Source organism: Tyto alba, unplaced genomic scaffold (assembly GCF_018691265.1).
Source record: "Tyto alba isolate M040663 unplaced genomic scaffold, T.alba_DEE_v4.0 Super-Scaffold_39, whole genome shotgun sequence".
Lineage (NCBI taxonomy): Eukaryota > Metazoa > Chordata > Aves > Strigiformes > Tytonidae > Tyto > Tyto alba.
Genome location: NW_024881314.1, coordinates 531463 through 553210, shown reverse-complemented (window position 1 = coordinate 553210; position 21748 = coordinate 531463). Strand labels below are relative to the sequence as shown.

At 68.1% G+C, this 21748-nt stretch overlaps 2 protein-coding genes across 5 annotated transcripts; both read left to right on the top strand.

The window, feature by feature from the left end:
* The first annotated feature begins 309 nt into the window (after positions 1-309).
* TIMP2 (TIMP metallopeptidase inhibitor 2) lies at positions 310-10541 on the top strand. Its single transcript, XM_032998717.2, has 5 exons — positions 310-711; positions 7992-8092; positions 8175-8283; positions 8640-8764; positions 9165-10541. The coding sequence occupies exons 1-5, from the start codon at positions 585-587 to the stop codon at positions 9363-9365; spliced, it is 663 nt and encodes a 220-aa protein (XP_032854608.2). The 5' UTR covers positions 310-584; the 3' UTR covers positions 9366-10541.
* Positions 10542-11045: 504 nt separating this feature from the next.
* USP36 (ubiquitin specific peptidase 36) lies at positions 11046-21727 on the top strand. Of its 4 annotated transcripts, none has more exons than XM_042802421.1 (20): positions 11046-11102; positions 11382-11655; positions 11797-11949; positions 12770-12880; positions 13174-13276; positions 13908-13975; positions 14372-14442; positions 14853-14935; positions 15271-15382; positions 15680-15820; positions 16131-16231; positions 16537-16675; positions 16856-17551; positions 18213-18337; positions 18896-19414; positions 19673-19839; positions 20241-20372; positions 20645-20760; positions 20852-20984; positions 21063-21727. In XM_042802421.1, exons 1-19 carry the CDS (start codon positions 11100-11102, stop codon positions 20981-20983), a joined length of 3246 nt encoding a protein of 1081 aa, XP_042658355.1. In that variant the 5' UTR covers positions 11046-11099; the 3' UTR covers position 20984; positions 21063-21727. The 4 variants fall into 4 exon arrangements, with proteins under 4 accessions (XP_042658355.1, XP_042658356.1, XP_042658354.1 ...); XM_042802422.1 differs by having other exon boundaries at positions 11728-11949; positions 19037-19414; XM_042802420.1 differs by having other exon boundaries at positions 11728-11949.
* The last annotated feature ends 21 nt before the right edge of the window (positions 21728-21748 follow it).

Genomic DNA, 21748 nt, shown 5'->3' with positions numbered 1-21748 from the left:
GGGTGGGGTGGGACGAGCCGAGCTGGAGGAGCCGGGAGGCGAGGCAGTGCTTGGCCACGGCCATAATCGCAGCCTTCCCCTGCAATTTCTCGCTCCGCTCGGCGCAGGCCGGGCGCCAGGGCTGCGGAGCGGGGCCGCGCTCCCGGGCCGGCCCCCGGCGCCTTCCCCGCCCGCGGCCCCGGGCCGAGGGGTCCCGGGGCGGGCGGGATGCGCGGGGGGCGGGGGGGGGGCGGCCGGTGCCCGCGGCGGGGGCCGGGCCGGGCCGGGCCGGGCCGGGGGAGGCGATCGCGGCGCGGAACCGCATCCTGCGGAGGGGCGGGAGCAGCCGGGCTGGCCCCGCGCCACGCAGAGGAGGAGCAGCAAATCCCCGGAGCACATTAAAAAGCGGAGGCTGAGCGGCAGCCGGGGAAGGAAGAAAACACCTCCCTAGAAGGCAGCAGCGGAGGAGCGGCCGCAGCAGCGCCCGCAACGCCGCGCAGGGGCCGCGGCTGCCGGACCCGGACTTCCCGGCGGCGGCTCGGCCGGGCCCGGCGGTGGATGCGGGTTTCTCGGCCGGGTCGCTGAGCCTGCAGCCCCGCCGCAAGATGCTCGCCGCGCTGCCCAGCCTGCTGGCCTGGCTGGCGGTGCTGCTGCTCGGCAGGGCCCGCCCGGCCGACGCCTGCAGCTGCTCGCCCATCCACCCGCAACAGGCCTTCTGCAACGCGGACGTAGGTGAGCGCCCCCCCCGTGCTTTGTCCCCGCGGGGCCCCGCAGCCCCGGCCCGGCCCGCGCGAACTTCCCGGCGGGGGAAGGGGCGGAAAGTTGCGGCGGGGCGGGAGGGGAGCGGGCAGAGCCGCCCCCGGCCCCCGGCACCTGCCCGCAGCCCCGCGCCGGGACGGGCTCCGCGCCCCGGCCGGCCCGGGGGTGTGTCGGCGGGAGCAGATGCGCGCCCGGGCGCGGTCTGTCCGTCCGTCCGTCCGTCCGTCCGCCCGGGGTGTGTCCGTCCCTCCCCGCGCGTCTCGCCGTCTCTCGGGGGGGGACCCCCGCGGCCGCGCCCGGGCGATGCGAGGAGCTGCCGGAGCGCGGGTGGGTCGGTCCCCGCCGCGCAGCCCCGGTGACACGGGTGAGCCCGGGCCTCTTCCAACTTGGGTCGAACCGCGATGGGACGTGGCAGCGCGGGGAGCGCTCGGCCCCGGGGGGAGGCCGGGGCCCTCCGAGTGCCGCCGCCTCTCGCACCCAGCCCCGGGGAGCCAGCCGCCCAAGGCTCGGTCACCTCCCGTCTGCTCCTTATTTCCAGGCATTTCCTCTCCCCCGTCCCACTTTGTTCGGCTTGGATGCTGCTGAAAGGGAGGGCTTGGCAGCGCCGGGATCTGGATTCCTCTTTCTATGAATAATGCCCTTATTAAATTTTAACATATTAAACAAACAGACCAGCCCCAGTTCCTGACGCTCTCCTTTGCGGGGCTGTTCCTGGGCTCAGCTGGAGAGGTAACATTCCCAAACACTTAGGCAGCCCCAGCCTCTGGGCGGCCCTGCCCTCTCCCCTGCCCCTGAGTCAGGATGCTCCTGATGGATTCCCAGGCTCCCCTCGCCCCTTCCAGACCCCTCTCCCGGCCCTTCCCCTCTGCGTGGGCAACTCCCACAGCGCCTGGCTGCTGCCCCGTGTGCCCCGGCTCTGCTCGGCCTTGCCGCTCAGCACAGTGCGCCGTGGAGCATGTTGGGCACAGGGAGGTTTCTAGACAAAATGGAGCGCTGAGTTTTCGGAGCTGCTGCTCGAGCCGGCGTCCCTGGGCTGCGGGATCCCCCGCGCCCGCTCTGGGAGCGGGGCTGCAGCTTCCCGTCACGCTCTCGTCCGGATCAGCTTTCGGGGCACTCGTGACTCACTGCCCGTCCCGGGGTGCCGGCTCAGCCGTGACTCAGCTGCTGAGTCACCGTCTGTCTCGGCGGCCCCGGCTGTCTCGGCTGTCCCCTGGGAGGGCACGGCGTGGCCAGGCAGCGGGCTGCTGCGGGTCGGGCTGCCCCGCTGCCCTCGGCAGGTGCCTGTCCCGCGGGCGCCCGGAGCCCGTCCTGCCGCGGCAGCCTCCTCCCGGGCTCCGCTGCCTGCAGCACTGGCACCTTCTGGCTCCCAGCCCGAGTCCTCGGTGCGGCTCATCTCGATCAGTCTCGCCTCGCATGAGCCCGGCCGGGGACAGCGCTGGGCTCGGGGGAGCAGGGCTCAGCCCGGGATGAGCTCCCCAGCCTTCTCGTCCCGCACAACACAGATCCATCTCCTGCAGCCTGGGATCCCTGGCCTTCTCGCTGCTTCTTCGCTTCCCCCTGGATGCTCTGGAGCTGGGAGGCTCCTCAGCCAGCTCCCTCCCTGTGGGTGCGTGGAGCCCAGGGAGACCGTGTGGTGCTGGGTGCTGCTGGGCCCTTCCCCAGCCGCCGTGGACGGAGCAGCCCGTGTCCAGGCTGGGCCCTCGGTGGGGAAGTGGTGCTGTGGTGGTGGCTGATGCCCTGTGCTGCTGGGTGCACCCGAGGTGGCTGATGAGCCCCAAGGCTCGTGCTCAGCCCTCGGTAGTGGGGAGCTGGGGGAGCGCAGTGCAGGGCCCTGGCCCTGCGGGGCTGGGATCCCTGCTCCGTAGCACGGGAAATGCCTGCCACGTCCGTCTGTGCCTCCCCACGGCCCTCGCTCGTACCCCTGCGGTCGGATCTCCCCCACAGCAGGGCCGGAGCAGCCGGAGCCCAGGGCTGCATTTCCAGGCAGCGCAGGGGGAGGCGGATGCAGCTCTGCTTTGGGCACGGGGTGCCCGTGGGGCTGGGACTCGTGTCACCGGACCTGGTGACTTGGAACAGGTGACCTGGCCTGTCTGCACTTGCGCCTCCCGCCCCATGAGACAGGCAGCGGGGTTCTGCAGGGCCAGAGGGCTCAGGGCTACCCCCTTCTCCCCCAGTTGCTGTTCCTCACTGGGGCCTGCCTGGGGGGGTTTCTCTGCTGGGGCCACTCGGCTGCCAGGCGGGGACGTGGCCGGGCCGGGGCCACAGCAGGAGACCCGGCTTCTGCTTGGTCTCCTCTGGAGCGCCATGGGGATGTGTGGGGTGAGGGAGGTGATGCTCGGCCCTTCTGGGCACGGCCGTGGCTTTGGCCTTGTGCGGCAGTGCCGGCTCCAGGAGGGATCGATGGGGCAGTGGAGAGCGGGGGCTCGGGGTGCCGCCTGGGACAGGGGGCACCTTGGACGCGGCCGCTGCCACCATTGCACCGATCCCAGTTGGCCCAGGGCTTGGTTCCTCGGGCCGGGGTGCAGGCAGCGGGGAGGGAGGGGAGGAAAGGTGGGGGCTGCGGGCAGGGGCCAGGCAGAGGAGGGGGTCTGGGGAGGGCGGCGGGAGCAGTCCGTGCCGGGGCAGGGGGGGGAGCGCAGCTGCCCGGCGGGCTCTGCCGGGGCTGGGGGGGCCGCCGGTCCCCGGTGCCGCCCCGGCAGTCGGAGCCGTTCCCGTGCGGTGGCGCGGAGGGGCTGTGGGCTGACTGCTGGGGCCGACGCTGATTGGGCCCCCTCCCGCTCCCGTCAGAGGGCCGGGATGACGCACGCGGCCACGGCAGCGCCGAACCCGCGGCTCCCGCGCAGGCCGGTGGGCGAGCGGGGCCTGGCACCCCGGCACTGCCTCCCGCACCCCCCCCGGGGCGCTGCCACACGCCGGCCGAGCCCCCCACGGCCTCTGCCGCGACTCCACCGCGGCTCAGCTCCGCATCCCTCCGGCCTCCCCGTCCCCAAAACTGCCCTGCCGCTGGGCCGGGGTGGGGGTGCCCTGCTCGGGTGCTGCCGGGGTGCCAGGCAGGGCTGGGGCTGAGTCCCCCCTCCCCGGGGTGGGTTTGCTGGGTCTCCATCTCCGCTGGCCTCCAGCGGGGCTGGAGTGACCCCGGGGCTGCCCCCGCTGAGGGGACAGGCACCCGGGCGGGCAGTGCGGGGTGGGCAGCGCTGGCACGGGCAGCCGGCCCCCCCGCTCAGCCGGCTGCCAGCATCCCCGGAGAAGGGAGCTTTGTTCCCTGGCCGTTCAGCCCGGCAGCAGCCCCCGCGGTCTGCGGGCACCGGCGCTTCCCGGGCAGCTGTAGGTGGGTGCTGGTGGGGTCCGGGGTGGGATGGCGGTGGAAGGGGCGGCTGTTGGGCACGTCCCGGGGCCGAGGCTCCTCGTGCTGCCCCTCTGCCCGTGGGGCACACGCAGGCATGCGCTTCTCAGCAGCTCCCCCGAGCTGGGGCGGGCCGTGGCAGGATCCACCCCGGGTGCAGGGCAGCACCCACACAGCTTCTCCCCTTCGGCAGCTCTCCTCCAGGACCCCTTTCCTCCTTCCCTGGGGAGAACCTGGGGCTGCAGCATCTCCCCCCGGCGGTTCCTGCTGCGATGGCAACTGTCCACAGCAGGAACCCCCCGGTCAGCAGACAGAAACGTGGGGCGCAGCCCCCAAGCTGGGGGAGCCGTGTGGCGAGGGCCAGGGGGGGCAGCATCCCACCGGCTGGCAAACCCAGAGGGACGTCCCGGTGGGGTCGTGGCACTGGGTGACTCCCTTTGCCCCCAGCTTTGCTCCTGGAGCTGCACCGCAGCCCCAGTCTGTCCCAGTTGGTCGTGTACCCGTCGCCCAGCTGGGGGGAGCGGTGCAGGGTGAGGCGGCGACCTTCCTGTGGCACCGCTGCCCACCGTGACGTGGGGACCATGGCACCGCTGCCCACCGTGACGTGGGGACTGCTCTGTGGTGGGATTCCCGGGCTGGGAATTCACCAGCTCCCCATATACCCCCACCCCTCTGCAGCCGGGACGGATGCCCCTCGCCTGCCCTCATGCCTGTTCCCGCATCCCGCCGCTGGCAGGAGGACAGGGCAGCGAGGAGCGGTGCTGGGGGGCAGCCGGCGGCCACGGGCCGTGCCGAGGCAGCTGCAGTGAGGGGGGGGGGTGTTACTGAAAGCCCTTGAACCCAGCCCCGGTCCTGAGCCCCCCGAGGCAGCAGGCGTGTGCAGGGGGGCTCCAAGGGCCCCGGCTGCGAGCGCAGCCCTGCTCCCGCAGCAGCTTCTGTGCGGAGGTGAAGGCGGAGGCTGGCGCTTCTCCCGGTGCTGAGGCAGGAGGCGGGCAGCCTCGGCGCGGGGGTCAGTTCGGCCGGGGCGGTGGGATCAATTCTGGTAGCAGAGGGCGGCGAGGGGACCCGCTGCCTCGCCGGGGTCTGGCCCCGGATCGCTCCGGCATCCTCACTGTGAGGTGGCCATGGCTTGCAGCCCTGGGGGCCAGCACAGGGCTTGTCACCGGTGGGACTCCCACGCTGCTGGGATGGGGCTGGGGGGGGGGGTGTCACCCCACGGCGCATCTTCTCGCGGCAGCCTGTCCTGCCCGGTCGGACAGTGCTGTGCCGGCCACGCGCCCCGGGAGCCCAGAGCCTGGGCTCGGCCTCGCGCCGGGTCTGGGCTCCCGCGGCTGGTGGGCGACGCGCCCGACGGGAGCGTTGGCGTTTGGGGAGGTCTGACTGAGCACCCGGGGCTTTCCTTCCCGCCGCCCCTCGGCCCTGCCTCCCCATCACCCGGGATCTCAGCCGGGCTCCCTCCGCGGTCCCTGCGGCTCGCCCTCCTCGCCGCTCCGGTTCCTGGCTGGCGCGGAGCAGCTTGGCTGCGCTGCTGGGGTCTTGGCGGGGAAAGCGCAGCGCAGCCGTCCCCTTCCACAAAGCCGCACTGTTCAGAACAAATCCGCCTAGAATTGGGCTGCATTTTTGTCAAGTGATTCATCAGCACGTGAATGGAAAAGGCTGGAGCCCACTGAACCAGTAACCGTTCCTCCGCGGGGCCGGAGCCGGCGCGCGGCTCCTGCTCGGTTGCACCCGAATTACACCCGAATTACGCCGCAGGCGCGCGCGGAGCAGCGAAGGGCCCGGCACGCCAGAGGACGCGGCAGCGGCTGGGTTTTGGGGCGAGGGGCGGCCGGTGCCCGCGGTGACCCCGGTGCGCTGCTGGCAGAGGAGCAGGCGCAGGGACAGCGTGCCAAGTGGAGCTCCTCCAGCCTGGGGAGGGGCCGGGGCGGGGGGTACCCCTGGGAGGGCTTCTCGGCTGGGAAGGGCCACGGTACGGTTGGGCATTGCATCCACCTGCCCTGCACCGAGCGAGCGCCCGCACTGACCGGGGGCGGCTGTTTTGGGAGGTCTCTCCCGCGGCCCCTGTTCGGGCTGGTGGCCATCCTGTCCCTTCCAGAGTAAACTCAGTTGGCACTTGCCGGCACCCACGTGGGGCCATGCCCCCCTGACCTTCAGCTTAAATAGCCCATCCGCGTGCCCCCGCGCCCCGCGGTATTTATAGAGCACGGTCAGATTCCCTCTCCTTGCTGTGCCGGGCTGGCAGGCGGCCCCTGCGCGTCCCTGGCTGCTCCCACCTCAGCACCCTTCACTGGGGGCCGGGTCCCCAGCTTGGCTGGCACTTGCCCTCCCGCCACCGGCAGGCACGCGGAGCTGGGGCTGGCAGGGCACCAGGGTGCCCCCGAGGGACGGGGGGCTGGCCTCCCCCTGGGATGGGGTACCCCCAGCAGAGCGGGGAGCCCTGTGAGCCCCTGCCCTGCGCCCAGCTGGGAGGGTGCTGAGCTGGAGCTGCGGCTTTGGGGCTGCCAGTGCCCCCTGCGCCGTCAGCGGCCCCGGTGCTGCCTGGGGCCGGCCGGGAGTGCCCGTCCCGGTGCCGGCGGAGGGGGCCGGGCAGGGCAGGGAGCTGCGGGGCTCGGCGCAGGGAGCCGGGCATGGCTGCGACCTGCACAGCGCCCAGCCAGCCGCTCTGCCCCGAGCCGGTGAGTAAGGGTGAGCTGGCTGCCCGCTGCCCGCCCCGCGGGTCGCTGCCACGTGCCGAGCGCTCACATGCCGGTTTGTGTTTCCCCGGGCTGTGCTGGCAGCGTGACCGCAGGGACCCTTCCACGGCAGAGCTGGCCCCGTGTCGCTGGCTCCGGGGTGCTGCGTCCTCGCCGGCCCTGGGGCACCCGACCTTGTCCCTCGGTGCTGGGACCGCTGGGGGCTGCCGGCTGGGGAGGTCGCTGCCTCCCCTCACCGGGTCGTGTTTTTCCACTGCCCCAGCCCTCGGCGTCCCCGGGTTATTTCTGCACGTGGCGAGGGCTGGTAGTGGCACCCCCCAGCCCCCGGAGGATGCGGTTTCTGCGCCTGCACGGCATGAGGAGGCCCCGCGCAGCAGTAGCTGAGGTCTGGCAGGGAGCCGGCAGCCAGAGCATCGCCCCGCAGCAGCCGGGACCCCTCCGTGGGGGGACGGGGACCCCACGCTCTGGCTGGGGAGTGCGAAGGTCCTGGGCCCCCCCAGCTTCCCCGGTGTGGGAGTGCAGAGGGGCTGGCAAGGGCCGGTGGGGCTGGGGACCCCGGTGTGAGCTGCCTGTGCAGGCAGCGGGGCAGGCAGCTGGGACGGTGCCGTGGGGACGCGACTCCCACCTCCCTCTGCACCCAAAGGTGACCCCCCAAAGAGCTCCCTCTGCCCTCTTCTCCTCCAGCCCAGCCAGGCCACGCGGGCGTTTGGCTGGGGCCCTCATCAGAGACCGGATTAATTAATGACAGTGGGGCAAATACCGCGGTGCTCCCAGGATGCTGCTGGCAGATTTTAGTTGTCCCGGTGCCATCCGGGTGACGGGCACGAGCCCAGGCAGGGTCAGCCTGCACCCACGGGTCCGCAGGGTCTGGGCAGAGACCGGGCCAGCGCTGGCCAAGGGCGACTGGTCCGGCATGGCTGGCGATGGTGGGGCCGGGCGAGCCAGGGCTGACCTTTCCTTATCACCTTATCAGTGAGGGTGCTGCTGCAACGCTGCCTGTCGCCGTCCTGTGCGTGCCAGAGCCCTGTCCCCTCGGGGACAGCGTGTGACAGCCAGCTCCACGGGCTGCTGGGTTCGCTGCGGGCGGCCGGCCCCGTGCGAGCCCCCGTGGGGTGGGGGGGCTGAGCGGGACCCTCCCGCCGGGGCAGCTCCCGTGGCACTGGTGACACCTCCGGTCCCCGGCCAGCCCTCCTGACCTTGACACCTCTCCCTTGCAGTGATCCGAGCAAAGGCCGTCTCTGCGAAAGAGGTGGATTCGGGGAATGATATATACGGGAATCCGATCAAACGAATCCAGTATGAAATCAAGCAGATCAAGGTAACGGGGCGCATCGGGGCAGGAGGCGGGGGGGCCGGGGCAGCCGCCATGCCGGGCACTCACTCCCGCTCCTTCCCCGCAGATGTTTAAGGGCCCCGACAAGGACATCGAGTTCATCTACACGGCTCCGTCCACCGCCGTGTGCGGCCGGCTGCTGGACACCGGCGGGAAGAAGGAGTATCTCATCGCAGGTGGGTGGCCGCGAGGGATGGCTCTCTGCTGGCCCTGCTGCCTCCCGAGGCGCCTGGGACGTGTGTGCCTGCTCCCCGGGCACGGGCCCCCCCCGGCTCCTGCTCCTGCTCCCACCCCAGCCCTCGAGGGACCATGCCCTGGCCGTGCTCGGCAGCCCCGGGCTGTGGCAGGGGCAGCGGGGGGCCGAGGCTCTGCTCCCCGGGGGTCACTGGGGACAGGGCATGGTGGGAGGGGCCGGATTGCAGCGACCACCAGCCCCCCCCAAGCTGGGCTGAGCCCCGGGCACCCCGAGTCAGAGTCAGGCCCCGGAGCGCCGGGGGGGACCCTCTGAGCGGGCTGTCTGGCCTCTCCCCAGGCAAGTCAGAGGGCAACGGCAAGATGCACATCACGCTCTGCGACTTGGTCTCCACCTGGGACTCGCTGAGCCCGACCCAGAAGAAGAGCCTAAACCAGCGGTACCAGATGGGCTGCGAGTGCAAGGTGAGCGGCCGGGCGGCCCCCGAGCACGGGCTGCGCCCCGCTCCCCGTGCCCGTGGGGTCTGCAGCCCCGAGGCGGGCGTGGGCTCTGCGGAGAGAGGCTCTCCCCCGTCCTTCGAGGCTGAGGCTGTGCAGGGGGCACAGCACGCGGCCGGGGGTACGGGAGGGGCGGCCGAGCTGCCGGCTCTCTCCGGCTGGAAACAGTCCAGCCCCGGGACCCGCACCCAGGGGTGCACCCAGCTCCCTCGCACCGGGGTCGCATCCCCACCGTGCCCCGCAGGGAAGGGGCAGCCCTGGTGCGGCGCTGGGGGGGCGGGTGAAGCAGGGCTGTGCTGCTTCTTCCCGCCCCGGCGTGTCCCCCCCCCCCCCCGGGGCGGTCGGTGACGGTCTCTGTTGTGTGCAGATCTCGCGCTGCCTCTCCATCCCCTGCTTCGTATCCTCCTCGGACGAGTGTCTCTGGACAGACTGGGCGATGGAGAAGAACAACGTGGACGGGCGGCAGGCGAAGCACTACGCTTGCATCAAGAGGAGCGACGGCTCGTGCGCCTGGTACCGCGGCATGGCCCCCCCCAAGCAAGAGTTTCTCGACATCGAGGACCCCTAAGCCAAACGAGCGCATTCCAGTAGCCAGTAGAAAAAAAAAAAAACCTGCGAGATGTTAGACTGGTCCACGCTGATATCAATTCCTGGAGACAGCATGAAAATCCGCTCGGCCGCGGGGGTCCCCGGGCTGCGGTGGCTGCCCCACGCGTGCGGGGGGGCAGGGACGGGGACCCCCTCTGTCACGGGCACCTGGCAGGGCTGAGCGGGGTGCGGGGGGGGGACCCCGCTGCCGGGGCTGCCTCCCCGCCTGGCCCCCCTCAGCCCTGGTAGCTGTGAAGGAATCGGACCCTCGCGAGTGGCGGGAGCTGCCCCGTCTGCGTAGCAGGTCTACCAGTGCCCCCGCCGCGGGGGGGGGGTCGCCCCAGCAGCTCTTGCCAGGCAGCCCCTCCCCACCGCAGCGTCCCCAGCCACCCCCCAGCACCGGGGACCCCGCTGTCCCCCTCCCTGCTTGCTGCCCGCCGTTCCCATTGGGGTGCAGGAAGGGTGCAGCCCTCCAGGCAGGGGCTGCGGGGGGGCTTTACCGTGTGGCAGAGCCCCCCCGCCCCAGCTGCGTCTGCGGGGCTGGGGGGCCTGTCGTCCCCAAAAAGCTGGAGGGGCACGTTAGCGTGGCTGGAGTGACGCCCCCCCCACCCCGCATGCACCCAGGTGCTGCCGCCCCTCTCCCCACGGAGGTGAGCGTGGGGGTTCACCACCCTCCCCGGGATCGCCCCCGGGGGGGGGCGGGGCGTGGGGTGCCCGTTCCCACCGGGCGCAGGCAGCACCGCCCGTCCCGTCCGGTGAACCCCCTCCACCTCCCCGCCGCGTGCCGTGGGCCCCGCCGTCTCTGAGCCATTCCCCCGTCGCGTCGCACGGCGCTGGCCGTGTGCCGCGGGGCCTGCCCGCCCGTGACGCCCACCGGCACGTCTGCCCTCGCCGCAGCGTGGGGAGCGCGGCGGGACGAATCCCCGCGGCCCTGTCAGGTTTGAGATGTCGTACTGGACCAGTCTGGGCAATTTCAACGTATTAAAGAGAAAAATTAAAAAGAAAGAAAAAGAAAAAAAAATCCCCAACCTCTACTCAATCCCATATACGACTCCCGTTCGCTTACTGTATGGTTATATCATATGTGCCATTTACTCCTGTCTCTGCTGGTAGTCTATCTTTGAGTTTTAATATTTCCACTTGTTTTGCCACCGGCTCTATGGTCCCTGTGCTGTAATTTCTGTCTCTCCTCGTCAGGCGCTGGAATCGCGCCGGTTTCGCGCGGGGTGTCTGCGCCGGCAGCTCCCGGGCGGCGGCGGGGCGGCTCAGCCCCCCGGGGCCGGGGCCGGTGCCGGTGCCGGTGCCGTCCCCGCCGAGGAGAGGCGGGATCCCCGCTGGGAGCTAACGCGGGCCCCGGGGCGGCGGCTCCCGGCAGGGCTGACCCACGTCCGGAACGGGAACAGGACCGGGACCGGGACCGGGACCGGGACCGGGACCGGGACCGGGACCGGGACCGGGACCGGGGGCGGGGCCGCCGCGCCGCGCGCCTGCGCGCCCCCAACGTCACAGCGCCCCGCCCCCTCACCGCGCTTCCCGGCTCCTCCCCTCACGCCGGGAGGCGGGGCCCGGCGCGCCGGGGTGGGGGGGGGGTGGGCGGAGCGCCCGCCGGCCCCGCCCCCCTTCGAGGGACCGTCGCGGAAGCGCGTGCGGTGGCGGGCGCGCGGGGGGCGGCGTCTCTGTGAGGCGGCTCCACGTGCGCGCGGCGGGGACCCGGATGGTGAGTGGGGCCGCGCCGGGGCCTGCGCTCCGCTCCCCCCCGCTCCGCTCCGTTCCGCTCCCCCCGGCTCCCCCCGCGGCCGGGGCCGGGCGGGGGCTGCGCGGCGGCGGCGCTTGAGGGCGCGGGCGGGCGGGCGGGCGGGCGGGCCGGGCCCCCCCGCCCCGGGGCCCGCGGCGGCGGGCCTGCGGCGGGGCGTAGGCCGCGGCCTGTTGCCCTGGCAACGCGCGGCCCCGCGGCCGGGCCAGCGCCCACGCTGAACCGGCCGCCCCCTCCCCGCAGCCGGGCCCGCCGGGCCCCGCCATGCCGATCGTGGAGAAGCTGAGGGAGGCGCTGAAGCCGGGCCGGCGGGACGCGGGCGAGGGCGCGGAGCTGGGCCGGCGGCTGGCCGCCGCCTCCAAGAAGGTGCTGCTGCAGAAGATCGAGTTCGAGCCCGCCAGCCGCGACTTCTCCGGCCAGCTGGAGCTGCTGCGGGGGAAGTACGTGCTGCTCAACCCCCGGGCCGAGCCCGCCGGCCGCCAGCGCGGCCCCGCGGAGGGGCTGCCCGGCAGGCAGGGTAGGTAGCGAGGGCGAGGGGGGCCCCTTCCCGCTCCCCGCACCCCACGGCTCACCGCCCGTCTCCCCGCAGGCAGCGACCGTGCGCCGCGGGGGCCGGGGGACGGGATCCCCGCGCCCCAGAAGGTGCTTTTTCCCGCAGAGCGCCTCTCCATGAAGTGGGAGCGGATCTACCGGGTCGGCGCCGGGCTGCACAACCTGGGGAACACTTGCTTCCTCAACTCCACGGTGCAGTGCCTGACCTACACGCCGCCCCTCACCAACTACCTGCTCTCCAAGGAGCACAGCCGCAGCTGTGAGTGGGGAGGCCGGGCTCGGCGGGCAGCAGGGCCGGGGCGGCCGCGCCAGCGGGGAGGAGGAGGAGGAGGAGGAGGAGGAGGAGGAGTGCCTGCCTGCCTGCCTGCCTGTCCCGCTCACAGTGCTGCGCTCAGCACTGCTGCGCATGGCTCTGGCAAAGGGTGTGCGGGTGTCAGGATGCGCCTTCTCTGCTCCCTGCTGCCCGCTTTTCCATTTAGAGGATGCGTATGGCTCACTTTTCCTGGCCTTAGCAGTGTTCCCGAGCTCTGCGTTCTTCTGTCTGGGGTGGCTTTGTCTCTGCTGGGTGTAGCCAGGGCTAAGATGGGTCCGATGGGGTCTGCTGGCTTCCTGGGGGCTGAGCTGGGGGTCCCAAACAGCCCCTGCCTGTGGGGATGGCATGAGGGCAGGGCAGCAGGTGCTGTTTATGGGTGGCTTTGAAAGGGAAGTCCAGTGGGCACCGCTCCGAGCTGTAACTAAGGGGAGTCGCTGGGCTCACAGCCCCATCCTTAGGGCTCCGGGGGGATCTGCCCCTCAGGGCCAACCCGTGGGCTCCTCCAGCAAGTCCCTGTGACCTGGTTTCCATCCACGTCTCACCCGGAGCGGTTGCAGTGGCTGGTACTGTGACTGGGGCCGTGCCAGCGGGGGGAGCGTGCGCTGGACCCCGTGTGCCCGGGATGCCCCAGAGCTGTACTGTAGCACAGAGCTCACAGGGAAAACAGAGCGTGGCTGAGCTGTGTTGGACCAGAGATCCCCCATCCCCTGTACTGCTTCCATCTCTCCTGGGTTTGTCCCCAACGTCCTCTCCTCTCCTGCTCCAGGTCACCAAGGAGGCTTTTGCATGATGTGCATTATGCAGAACCACACGATCCAGGCTTTTGCCAACAGCGGCAACACAATAAAACCAGTGTCCTTCATCCGAAACCTCAAGAGTAAGGATGGCTGCCCTCCCCTCCCGTAGCTGTGCTGGAGAGCGGTGACTAATGCAGGAGCAGAACCTTTGAGATCGGGGCAGGTCTTGGCAGACGGCTCTTCTGAGATGACTCACTGAGCCTGCCAGGGGCTGGTGACTTCATGGGCTGCATGGGGCTTCCCTCGTGGCCAGCATGAGTCTGACATCTGGTTTGGGTTGAGGGGGCTCAAACCCCGGAGTCCCTGCCCCGAGGGAGGGAGGGCCTGCATCTGCTGCAGCACGTGCTGGGGCTGATTCCTCCCTCTCTGGCAGAGATTGCCCAGCACATCCACTTCGGGAGACAGGAGGATGCGCACGAGTTCCTGCGTTACACCATTGATGCCATGCAGAAGGCCTGCCTGAGTGGCTGTACCAAGTATGTGGGGCCTCTGATCGCCCGTTGCTGCTCTTCTCCTCTGTCCCCTCACTGGTCCCGTGTGCCCATGGGAGGGGACTCTGGGGTGGACATGTCCCCCAGCTCAGACTCCTGGAGGGAGGTGCTGACTCCAGGGGCCTCGGGTGGATGGCCTAGCTCTCTGCCCCTCTGTGACACAGCTCTGGTCTGTTGTCTGCCTTCTGACTCCTCCGCCCCAGCATAGCTGTGGTCCTGTCCCCAAATCCCGTGGCTGCTATGGGTTTGGATCCTGCCCCAGTTGCTGAGGAATCCAGACGTGCTTGCTAGCTCAGCCCCAGCTCTGGGGCTGTGGGTGGGCAGCTTTCCCCTGGGCCCTCCATCCTGGGAAGCCTGCGTTGCCTCTGTCTGCAGTGCCCAGCTCTGAGCTCCAGCCAGGAGTTTCTGCTCCTTCTAGAGGAAGGTGCGCATCGGAGCCCAGTGCCACCCTTTGAGCTCTGGCACTGGGAGAGCAGGCTGGCGGAGGCTGCGATTTCCCTCTGCTCCTGGAGCTCTGCAGCCCATGTGCTGGCCGGAGCACGCAGGGGAGCTGTCCTGAGGGCAGGGGGGTGGCCGGAGGGGCGGTGTGAGATCCAGTGCTGCTCTCTCTCTCTAGGTTGGATCGCCAGACCCAGGCCACGACGCTGGTTCACCAGATCTTCGGCGGTTACCTGCGATCCCGTGGTGAGTGCTGGCTGCCAGGTCCTGGGCCTGTGACTCTTGCGGCTGCTGTTTCCCCTAGAGTAAATCTGGGGAAAATTGCTACGCGTGTGTAAATTATCCAGAGCTGCAGTTGGTCAGTCTTGTGGTACCTGTGGGTTGTGACCCCTGCTGTGGCAATGGAAAAAGCTGTTAGCTGTGGTTCCCCAGCTCACTGCCACCAGCAAAGGAAACCCGTGTTGCCAGCTGTCTAGCAGCACTTGCTGTCCCAGCACGGAGTGGAATTGCCAGGCTGTGAATCCTGGTGCTCACACCCCAGAGCCCGGAGAGGGGGAATGCTGCAGCTGCCAGTGCTGTGCTTGGGGTGGTGGTGGGTGTGGGTGTTGTGCCAGGCTGTGCTCACCGCTCTCTCTTTTGCAGTGAAGTGCTCGGTGTGCAAGACTGTCTCAGACACCTATGACCCTTACCTGGACCTGGCGCTGGAGATCAGGGTACTGTGGCAGGGTCAGGGATGGCGAGGAGCTCTGTTCTTGTGGGGGCTGTTCCTGCAGCTGCACCATTACTGTTCTCAAGGCTCATTAGCCTGCCAGTGTCAAGGCACAGTGCAGGCAAAAGAGAAGCAGCTCCCATTGTTGTGCTGCCTTAGCCTGGCAGAACAATGCCTGCTGCCTGAGCGGAGCCACGACTCCTCCGTTGAGGCTCCGTGGTGTTGGGGGGCAGTGCTGCCGTCCCTTGCAGCATGCTGGCCAGTGCCTGGCTGCTGGCAGGCTTGGGGGGTTGGTGTAGCTTCTGGCCCTGTTTCTGTGCTCTGTGTTATCTCTCGGGGCCAGCGTTTCGGCAGGGAGCCGGGCTGTCGCGTGGGCAAACCACTCGTGCCTTGACCTCTCCTCTGTCCTTGCAGCAAACCGCAAACATAGTGCGGGCGCTGGAGCTGTTTGTGAGGCCAGACGTGCTGGGTGGGGAGAACGCCTACATGTGTGCCAAGTGAGTGCGTGGGGCTGCTGCGGGCGGGAGGGCGTCCCTGGGCGCGCTGGTGGGAAGTGGGAGGAAAGCTTGCTGCAATCTGGGAGGGCTTTTCTACCTGCTTCATGGCTAAACCGTCAGGTACGTGGCCGTGGAAGCCTGTGATGAAGCCGGCCACTCCTCATCTCCCTCCTCTCGTGAGGAGGACCTGGGCCAGCAGACGTGGCCGTGAGCAGGTGCCCTGGAGCGGTGCCTGGTGTCAGCAGGGTCATTTCCGTGAGGTTTGCCGCTTGGCCAGGGCTGGCAATCATCTGGGTGGTGGAACAGCTTGAACAGCTCAAGCTTTTCCTGTGCAGATGCAAGAAGAAAGTGTCGGCCAGCAAACGCTTCACCATCCACCGAGCCTCCAATGTTCTCACGCTCTCGCTGAAGCGCTTTGCTGACTTCGGTGGAGGCAAAATCACAAAGGTGAGTGCTCAGCAATCCAGAGCTGGGGCTGTCCTGGCCTGAGGCCCTGCTGCCCAGAGCGGGGTGGGGGGTGGCCCTGCGTGCAGTGGGAGCTCTGCTGCAGTCCTGCAGCCCTTCCCTAGCTGTGTGGTGTGGTGGGACTTCAGCTCATCCTGGCATCTCCCTCTCCGTGACCTCTGCATGGGGAGAGCAGGAGCCCTCTCTTGAGAGATGGGACTCATAGGGCAGCTGAGCTGCTCGTGCTGTAGCAAGAAAACCATCTGCTGTGCAGGCACCTGAGACATCTTCTTTCTGCAGGACGTGGGGTACCCTGAGTTCTTGAACATCCGCCCTTACATGTCTCAGAAGAAGGGGGATCCTGTCGTGTACAGCCTCTATGCAGTGCTGGTGCACTCTGGGTACAGCTGCCACGCAGGGCACTACTACTGCTACGTGAAGGTGAGCCCAGGGCACTCTGGGCACCTTCCCCGGTCTGGGCGCTGGTGTGGGTGCTTGTGGGTCCCTTTAGCGCGCAGAAAGGAGGGTGCTCAGCAGATGTGCATGATGTGGAGCACTGAACAGGGCATACAGGCTGTGCTGTGCTGCAGGAAGTGTGGAGATCTGCTCTCACAGAGTTCCCTTGCCTGCCCTGGGATGCCTGTGGGTTTTGGGGAGCCTAGCTCTGCTGATGGGTGCTGTTGGTGCTGCTTTTCGTGCCAGGAGGGTCCCCGGGCACAGCCCAACCCTGTTTTCTCTTCCCCTTCTGCAGGCCAGCAATGGGCAGTGGTATCAAATGAACGATGACTTGGTCCGCTCCAGCAACATCAAAGTGGTCCTCAACCAGCAGGCCTACGTGCTGTTCTACCTGAGGTGAGCGTGCCCTGCGACCCACGGCCCCTCTGCCCCCCGTCTCAGCGTGTGGGGCAGGGCTGGTAGCACATGCCTGGGTGTGGGACGGAGCTTGGCCCAAGCAGCCCCAGTGCCCATGTGCATGCACTGGCTTGGAGGAGGGTAACCCAGAGAGGTCCAGCCCTTTGTCATGGTTTTGCTGTAGACCAAGAGCACCTCACCTCCTCAGAGCTTCTGGCTCCCGTTTCTCCTGTCCATCTCTGATGAGGGTGTTCCAGCTGTTCAAACCCTCACAGTTAACACATGTATTTCTGTGCCTTCCTCAGAATCCCCAGCCCCAGGAAGAGCTCAGAGGGGCCCATTGCCAAAGCTGCCTCCAGCCTGCCTGGCCGTACTGGCAGCATCTCCAGTCAGGTCAACAAAACCGTGACCAACGGGCCCCTGTTTTCACCGCTGCTGGGCCGGGTGAGTCCTCAAGGCTGCTCTCGGGTGCTGCTCCCGGGAGCTGCTGCCCCTCTGCACTCTGCGAGGGCAGGCGGGAGGGATCCTGTGCGGGCCTGGGGAGGGACGGGGGGGGCAGTATCGCCCTGTGTTCTTGGCTTCTTGAGTTCTCTCCTTGCTGAACTTTCCTTTCTCTTTGTCTAGAGACCAGATGTGCTGCCGGGGAAGAAGCTGCCAGGGCCAGAGGAGGTCGGAGTCCCTGTGGCCCGCAGCACATTCGGGAAGGGGCCGAAGCTGCCGAATGGAACTGCTCCGCCAAAGCTGCCCACTGGGTTCCTGTCACCCAAACTGCCCCTCAAAGCCACCCACACGGCCACAGCACTGCCTGATGACGCCGCCCAGAGACCCAAGAAGCCCTTCTCCTTCCCGCAGCTGCCTCCCATGCCCAAAGCAGTTCAGGGCTTTTGTGACACCAGCAATGCAAATGGGGCCAACTCGGAACTGCCGCGGCAGAAATCCTGGGAGGGCAAGCAGCCACCTACCTCATCCAAACCGCTGCTGGAGCCGAGCCCCAGCCAGGAGCCCAGGGGCAGTGGGGAGAACGCCGGGACCCCGGAGAGGGACTCCTCTGGCAGCAGTGCTGCTAGCCCAGCACACAGTGCAGCAGGGAAGCTGGCCAAACTGTCCCAGAAGGCCAAGAGTGGAACCAGCAGCTTCCACACCTCTCAGGAAACGGACTGTGGCGCAGACCTCCCTGCTGGCCCCAGTGCCAAGCCGACTGCCCCCAAAGACTCCAAGCCAGCAAAACTGAAATCCTCCCTGTTGGCCAGTGCCACTCTGGAGCCAAGCAGCACCACGTCACCGCCACCGGCCAAGAAGCTGGCGCTCTCTGCCAAAAAGGTGAGACTGAGCTGCTGCCCAGAGGCTTCAGTAGGTGCCTTGTGCCTTCTGCACTGGGGCTTGTGCTGGGGGCAACTGTAGAGTTAATGCTGGGTGGCTTGCTAAGCTGGAGGTGGGTGGGGAGAGCTCCTCAGCCCCCGGGGCTGCTCTGCCCTCCCTCTGGGTCGGGATGCAGGGCCAGGCTGCCACTGGTGTTCACATCCCTGAGTGATACAGGAGAAATCACTCCTGCCTTCTTGCTCAGGAGGGAGGGGTGGCAGTGCCAGTCCCTGCAGCGGGGCAGCCTCGCCAGCCCCCCCTCCCCGGGTAGCGTGTCCCCTGGGGTGAGTGGGAGCAGGTGATGTCGCAGCTGGAGGGCTGCGGAGCCGCCTCCCCCTGGGCAGCGGTGTGGGCCCGGCCCTCTGGGCACTACCGGGCAGCCAGGGCTCAGGACGGTGCGCTGGGCTTTCTGTTCTTTAAATTTCCTTCCTTCCTTTTTTCCTTTGTGCTTCTAACTGAAAACACTTCTGATTCTTCTTCTACCACCCCCCACTTCCCTCCCCCCCATCTGTGTCTGTTCCCCTCCCCTTTCTCTGGGCTCCCCTTTTTATTTTCTCCTCTCGGCTCACGGAAACCTCTTTTCTTTAGACCACCAAGTTTTTATTTATGTCAATAACTGCAGGGCAGCACCCCGCGGAAGGCGAGCGGAAGTGACCGCCACGCACAACCTCACCCACAATTTGCTGACCGCACCACCACCACCACCACCCACCCCGACTCCACTCCCTGGCCTTTCGGCAAGCCGAGGTAAGCACTGCCTGTCGTTCCCGGGCTCCTGCACAGCAGCCAGTCCAGTGGCAGCCTTGGGGTACTCCACGAGGCAACTGTCTGGTACCGCAGCCAGCTCAGGGGATGATTTTGTCAGCCTGTTCTCCTGGGCTGGCAGGGCTTGCTCTGGATTCTAGAAACAAAGTGGGTTCTCTGAATGTCGGCACAGGGTCGGGGGAAGCTTTTCAGGCTCTGACCATGTACTAGTGTCCCGTGGGATCAGAGGCACCAGTCTGGTCTAGATCTTGCTCCGGGTCTCCCTTGTAACCTTCACCATCGGCATGTGCTGCAGCAGCACTCACTCTTTCCTAATCCCCCATGGGACAGCATGTGCCCTGTGTGTGGCTGGCACTGGGCAGGTGCAGGGTCACTATGCTCGCAGCTGCTGCTCCGAGAGCAGAGCCCGATTCAGGTTTCCTGGCTGAGACGGTAGCAGTTGGGTGCTGTGCTCATGCACCTCGGGGTGGGGAGGAAGAGAGGGGCTCTCGCTCCTGACCTGGTTTTCAGATCATGTCAGCCTCTTTTCCTGTCCTTCAGACTGTCCTCGTCTGCTCTCAAACTGCCAAATCCTGAAAAGCCTGCCTTCAGCTTCATCCTCAACTCAGCCCCTCAGCTCCCAGCCTCCCCCCCAACCAACGGTTCCACTGCCCACCCTTCACACCACCTTCCTCCCTGCAGCAAGGAGAAGGGGCCCAGCCAGGTCACCGCTGGTTCCTCCAAAAAGAAACGGAGAAAGCAGCATCATGGAACAGACAGCAGCCCTTGTGCTGTGGCTGTGAAGGGCAAGGATGAAGTCCCCAGCCCCCCTAGGAAGAAGAAGAATCTCACTCAGGAGGGCTCGGTGTCGCTTGCGGGGAAGGAGGCGGCAGGCAAAGGTCCCAGCAGTGGTGGGGATGGGCCAGGCTGCTGGGATCTGGAGAGCAGACCCAAGCAGCAAGTGTCAGACCCCGGTACTTACCTGGATGTGGAGCCCACCTTCCCTCTCAAGAAGAAGAAGAAAAAGAGGAGAATGGAGGAGACAGAAGAACGCTGCTCCGGGATGCTGTCCTCGGGCAGGTGAGGGGCTAAGGTCACGCGAGAGCCCTGCGTACCTCCCCTCTGCCCAAAGTCAGGCTCCCAGGGCTGCGGTCGGGTGCCTCTTGTCTTTCTGTGGGTGGGATGAGATTTGCATGGAGCTGGCTGAAGCACCGGCTTGCCAGGGGTGGTTTCACCCCTCCCCGAGTGCAGCCCTAGGGTGCTGGTGTCCCTGTGTCCCATTGCCCTGCAAGATGCTCAGACTTCCCCTTCAGGTCTGACCCCCGCTGCCTTCCCCAGCTCTAGGACGGCTGAGTCGAGGCCCCGGAGGACAAAGCAGCGGCGGAGGGTGGAGTCTGGGGCTGGGGAGAGCGAGCACCGCAAGCGCAAGTGGAGGGAAAGCCTCAGCAGCCCGAGCTTGGAGCGGCCAGCTGCCAACAGCGCCCGTGCCACAGACAGCACCCCAGGTACGACGGTGTGCCTCCACCCTGCCTGCCTGGCAGGGGAGAGCTGCCTGCTCACCTGCCCCTCAGAGCACTGCTGTGCACACCCCAGTGCTTGCTGGTCCCCACAACTGCCTGGGGGTGCCCACCTTCCTGACCCATCTCCCCAGCCCTGGCTGAGCTGCCTCAGGCCTGCCTGCTGCTCCTGCAGGAGCTGCCCGGTTCTACCCTGCCTGAGGGCGTGCTCTTCTCCAGACTCATGGCGATGGGCCCTTCGAGGGGTGAAGATTTACCCCCCAGAACAGGCCCCAGTGCCATCAGGACCTTGCTAGTCCCGACAGTGTCTCCTGGGGCGAGATCTGCCTTGGAGATGGAGTGACACAGGGGCTCTCTCGGGCTTGTCCTCACCCTGCATGTTTCCGCAGTGGCATCATGTGCCTGGGCCAGCCAGGCTGGAGATGGCCACGGGGCTGGCACAGCACCCAGGACCCAGGAGGAGTCTAGCGTGGTGGATGAGCTGCTCAGGAACTCCATGGACAAGGCTTATGGCAAACAAGGTAACCTCTGCTTGCCTGGGTGGGCAAACAGCCCCATGGCTCCCCTGCCTTGAGCCCTGGACCTGGGCAGACCCCCCCGTGCTGGGGCCTGAGCCCCCCCAGCACCAGTGCAGGCTCCTGGAGCTGAGCAGATGCACCCGGCTGAGGGGCTGTTAGGGGTGTCACAGAGCGGGGTGCTAGAGTGAGGGGCTCCAGGCCCAGAGTGGGGGCCCTGCACAGGTGGGTGCAGCGGGGCACAGCATGGGCTCCCCGCTGACCGCGCCGCTCCGCAGTCTTGACCTGGGGCGGCGAGGTCTCGGCTGTCAGCCAGGACGCCATTCAGGATGCGGCGCGGGCCCGCAGCGAGACTGTTGTCGACGAGTGGGACGAGGCGTTTGACAGAGGGAAGGTGGGTGCTGGCCGTGTCCTGGGCTGGGGTGGGTGGGAGGAGGCAGAGGACTCTGTGCTCTGACCACAAGAGCTTTCCTGCCCCTGCACAGGTAAAGAAGATTAAAAAACTGAAGCAGGAGCGGAGACACCACTTCAATCCCTTCCAGCAGCTGCAGAGCAAGCGCAACTTCTGGTCGGTGACGCATCCTGCCAAGGTGGCCAGCCTGAGCCGCCGGCTCTGAGGTGAGCGAGCCCGGGGGGACAGGGAGGGGAGGGGGGTGGCTGCCTGGCGGGGTGCTAACGCCGCTCCTTTCCTCCCAGGTGGAGATCCCTGTCCCCCGGCCGGCACGTGGAGCAGGCCCGGGTCAAGGACGGGCCGGGGAGCACTGGCCTGGACCCTGCTGCGGAGGGGATGCTGATCCCACACGGTGCTGGGGTCAGGTCCCCGGGCTCCCCTGCTCCCAGCTGCTGTCCCTGGGGGCTGGCCCTGCTGCCCTCTGCTCTCCAGCTGAGGAGCAGCCTCTGACCAGCCCTGCCCAGGCTCTGCCGGCTCCTCTGTGCCTCTGCCTGGGGCTGGAGCAGCCCCTTCTCCCACCCGCAGCCTCGAGTTTAAGGCTTGGGGGGACCCCTGGAAAGTGCCTGTAGGTTGTCCCTGCTGCTCGGGGTTCACTGGGGGGGGGGGGGGTGCACCGGCCCCAGTGGGAGCGCTGGGGGCACTGGTCCCTGTGCAGTACCCGGGCTGGTGTTCATCGCCGGGCTTGGGGATGCTCCAACCCCGCCTGCCCCTCAGGACCCCCCCCTGCACCGTGCCTGGCTGACACACACACCCCCCCCCCCCTTCCCAGCCCCTCTCCCGCTCCCCCCTGTGCAAGTCGCAATGAAACCGTTGGGCCCCTCGCGCTGGTCGCGGGAGGCGGCGGGTCCCCGCGGGGCCGGGGCGCTGCCGCCCGACCGCGGGCGATAAAATAAACTCGTGGTGCCTGTGACCGGGCTGGGCTCGGTTCGGC